At 32.2% G+C, this 4428-nt stretch overlaps 1 protein-coding gene across 1 annotated transcript; it reads left to right on the plus strand.

Annotated features, from left to right (window-relative positions):
* Positions 1-676: 676 nt before the first annotated feature.
* Positions 677-3888, plus strand: LOC114739302 (alpha-galactosidase-like). The gene is made up of 15 exons (XM_028927353.1): positions 677-840; positions 1105-1163; positions 1285-1341; positions 1444-1478; positions 1615-1718; positions 1811-1886; positions 1983-2041; positions 2139-2204; positions 2366-2449; positions 2558-2622; positions 2742-2824; positions 2942-3032; positions 3147-3196; positions 3533-3673; positions 3802-3888. Exons 1-15 carry the CDS (start codon positions 677-679, stop codon positions 3886-3888), a joined length of 1221 nt encoding a protein of 406 aa, XP_028783186.1.
* Positions 3889-4428: the final 540 nt, after the last annotated feature.

A 4428-nucleotide genomic window follows, 5' to 3' on the forward strand; every position in this document is an offset into this window, starting at 1 on the left:
ATTAGTTTATATAACAGCAATAAGAATTATTAATTATTCTCGTAATATCCCATCATATTTGATACTTTTAGGATATGTAACAGTCTTCTTTCTCAAGCTATATGTTTATATTTAGCATTTCTAAGTCAACATACAATCAAATTGGCCATCAAAATTACAAGTGACATCAGCTCATTGCAATTTTTATGGTTTCTATATTCAATTCCTTCCTAAAAAAGGGCCAACAAAACACAACCAATTTGATTCTTTTATAATACAAGTTGTAAAATCAGCAAATTAAAGTTCAATTGCAAGTATCCCCTCTTTTTTTTTTCCCAACTCAAGAGGAAATAAAAAAAAAAAAGGGCAATAAGAAAGAGAAGATCAAGATAACATGCATGGGTACGTTGAGGATAGGTATGATGATTACGTAGGTCCATACGAACTATCAACTAACTAATAACCCATCCTCAAAGAAAAGTCGTCCAAATCGATCTTCTATTTAAGAATTTTCTCTATAAATATCCCTCAAATCCTTTTCTTCTTTCATCACTCACAAGCCTTCTTCTTCTTCTTGAAGTTCTCCATCACTTAGGTGCCTGAGGTTGAGTCTGCTGCACGCAGAAACCTCATCGTCAGTGCATCAGATTTCAGACACACAAATCATATAATGGAACTTCAAGGTTACGGAAGAAGGATGATCAAGGGGCTTGCCTTCTGCTTCGTGTTTCTGATATTGAATGCTTCTTCTTCTTCTGGTGCTCGTAATTTGCTGAGCACTAACAGAGGCTCATCCTCACAACACCACAAGCTCAGAAGACAGCTTGTTGAAAATGGACTTGGTCCCACTCCTCCCATGGGGTAGGTTACTTAGTAACTCCTCTTTCATTGTTTGTATACGCGTAATGTTTATTCATAAACTAAGCTCTTCTAGTAAACCATGTATTTATGTGACATGAATAGTCTAACTCGTTTGTTCTATACTTCATTAATTAGTAACCCCACTTTTCATTATTTGTGTACATGTACCATTTTTAATGATCTCATGGCTATTTAATGTTAGAAATTAGTTTGAATCATCAAAGATTATGTGTATAATATAACGCATTATATTGGTGTCATCAGATGGAATAGTTGGAATCATTTTCAGTGTGACATTAACGAGGAGATGATTCGCGAAACAGGTAAAATTTTCATGTAAATATATGTTATTCGAGATTAAAAGAATTTATATTTCTGAGTGTTTGATAGTAATCTCATAACTATTGACAAGTTTTTTTTTTTTTTTGGTTTTTTGAATTACAGCTGATGCGATTGTATCAACGGGCCTTGCTGCCTTAGGGTATCAATATATCAATTTGGGTAAGCAAATGTAGTTTTCTTACCTATGGATTCAATTTTTCGGGGAAAAAAAAACTATTTTTAAATTTTTAATAATTAGATATTATTTTACCCTGATTTTAGATGATTGCTGGGCTGAACTTGATCGAGATTCTGAGGTATATAATGAGTTGTTTTCTTTTCGCTGTTGTTTAATTTGTTTTTATTTCTTTTCGTGATTCTAATAAATATCCATCAGTTGCCTTATTTATTTCTTTATTCTTTATTTTTTTAAAAAAATTGAAACTGTGGCAGGGAAATATGGTTCCAAAAGCATCAAAATTCCCATCAGGAATTAAGGCTCTTGCTGATTACGTCCACGGCAAAGGATTGAAGCTTGGGGTTTATTCTGATGCAGGGTATCCAAATATGAACCCTGAAGTTCATAATCAATACCAATATTAATTAATTTAATGAAGGAATTATAATCTCTTGAATAATTTTTGTACAGAAATCAAACGTGCAGCAAGCAGATGCCTGGATCACTAGGACATGAAGAGCAAGATGCAAAAACATTTGCTTCCTGGGTACAAGATACATCATCACGCATATATGCTTCAAAATCATTCAGAGCATTATTAATATAATTGAGCAATCAATCTCATGTTTAGAATATTTCTCAGGGGGTTGATTTCTTGAAGTATGATAACTGCGAGAATCTCAATATAAGCCCAAAAGAGAGGTATTTTTAGCCTTCAAGACTGTCCACTTAGCATCTAAAAATTAGATATTTTTATGATACGATGTTACTTATTGTATGAACAAATTCATAAATACAGGTACCCTAAAATGTCTGAAGCATTACTGAATTCTGGAAGGCCAATCTTCTTCTCCATGTGTGAATGGTGAGTCCTTTCTCACTTTGGTTCTACATATATTTTGACGGATAAAGTAGGTTTATGATCTTCATATTTCCAATAAAGCCATAGAAATATATATATATATATATATATATCCTTCTGTTTTAGGAGTTATGTATTTATTTGTAATAATTATGAACTTGCAGGGGCCAAGAGGACCCAGAACTTTGGGCCAAAAATGTAGGAAATAGTTGGAGAACAACCGGAGATATTGAAGATAAATGGGAAAGGTATGAAACAAACATTATGAAATGATTATGTATATAATGTGATTGGAATTAATGAAATAATTTTTAATATTGATGGATAACTAATAATATGAAATACTCTGTTGCCAGCATGACAAATATCGCTGATGCAAATGACAGATGGGCATCTTATGCTGGACCAGGGGGGTGGAATGGTAATTAATTAACTTAACATGTTAATTAATCACTTTTTGTTATTGCTAATTCGTTAGTTAAGAGGTAATGTGTGTAATTAAGAGTTGAGATATATACATCCTCAAAATGTTGGAAACAGATCCAGACGTGCTAGAAGTTGGAAATGGAGGAATGACCACTGAAGAATATCGCTCCCATTATAGCATCTGGGCTTTGGCTAAGGTACATATATATTATATATATCAATCATAAGGAAAAAAATTTTTTACTGAACATTAGCACACATATAGATATATAATCCAAATTAAATTAAGAAAAGTGTGTTATGTAAATGTGCAGGCTCCTCTGTTGATTGGTTGTGACGTTCGGGCAATGGACAATACAACTTACGAACTAATAACCAACAAGGAAGTTATTGCTGTTAACCAAGGCATGTCCCACACACACACACACACACAACAACCATTTTCCTCTACGTCCCTTTCTTCATCAAAATACAGAACTCTCTAACTTCTGATATATAAAACTGGCTGTGATATTTCAGACAGCTTAGGAGTTCAAGGAAAGAAGGTGAAAAGTGAAGATGGTTTGGAGGTAATATCTTCTTTCCCATACCTTTATCCCCATATATATACACACACACACCACACTGCTCCAATCCTTACTATAGGACCTAATTGATCAATTGATATTAATCTTATATGTAATACCTATTTCACAAGTTTATCGATTTTTTGTTAAAACACATATTATATTAACTAATTTAATTGACATTCTTAACTTGCTCAAATTAGTTAAATGGGTTTAATTACATTAAAAACCAAAGAAGTATATATATATATATATATAATTAATTTGTGAAGCACAAGTGTTAGCTTTCTGAATTAGAAGACAAGTCGCTGAAAAAGAAAAAGAAAAAAAAATTGGCAGGTATGGGCTGGTCCTCTTAGTGATAACAGAGTAGCAGTGGTTCTATGGAACAGAAGTTCGTCAAAAGCGACTGTGACTGCTCATTGGTCTGACATTGGGTTAGAAGCAGAGAAAGTTGTAGGTGCAAGAGATTTATGGGAGGTGAGAAATTATATATATAGTTCAAGTTACTAATAATAATAATAATTACTACTACTACTACTTTTTCAATTAAGGACTCAGGTTATATTAAAGAACTTTTCTGATTTTGCCATATATGAATTATTCAGCATTCTACACAAGCCTCGGTTTCGGGACAAATTTCTGCTGAACTGGATTCTCATGCTTCCAAGATGTTTGTTTTGACTCCAAATTAAGCTCCAAACTTTATGAAGAAGAAGACGACGAAGGGGATGCAGAAGTTAGCTAAAATAGACAAGCATTCGAGCATAAGAAAATAAATATGTAATTTTTTTTACAATTAAAAAATCTGTTTTAGACATGGTTGAATAAGACAGATTTATCAGATGTTTCTGATCGGTATTATTAGTAATACTATAGTTGGACCATTTAGCTGTATTGATTTTAATACAATAAATGGTTTTCTATTATTCAATATGCATGTTATATATCAATACGTCTGAATTTGTCTATATGTTTTTATGGTTATTCGCTGGTGAATATATGGGTAAATAATTTTAAATTGTGTAATCGAAAATTAATTAACTAATCGCACAATTATTAGCAAGAGAGTGAAAGATAGAAACAGTAAAAGCCAAGAGGATTTCGCTTCTGATGGCATTTACTCTTGAGTACTTAGAGAGAGTATAATAAGTGCTCCTTTTGATTTTCTATACAAGAAAAAAATAAATCGAATTATGTATATCTAAACATTGATTAAAATTAGTTATGACAAT

Source organism: Neltuma alba, unplaced genomic scaffold (genome assembly GCF_004799145.2).
Source record: "Neltuma alba isolate B1F8T4 unplaced genomic scaffold, ASM479914v2 tig00013875_pilon, whole genome shotgun sequence".
Lineage (NCBI taxonomy): Eukaryota > Viridiplantae > Streptophyta > Magnoliopsida > Fabales > Fabaceae > Neltuma > Neltuma alba.

What these genes read in the sequence shown, in the direction of transcription:
- LOC114739302 (XM_028927353.1), top strand. Translation starts at nt 677, where the DNA reads ATGATCAAGGGGCTTGCCTTCTGCTTCGTGTTTCTGATATTGAATGCT. An exon ending in GCATCTGGGCTTTGGCTAAG is followed by an intron (nt 2,825 to 2,941) that starts GTACATATATAT and finishes GTAAATGTGCAG; the next exon opens with GCTCCTCTGTTGATTGGTTG. An exon ending in GTGCAAGAGATTTATGGGAG is followed by an intron (nt 3,674 to 3,801) that starts GTGAGAAATTAT and finishes TGAATTATTCAG; the next exon opens with CATTCTACACAAGCCTCGGT.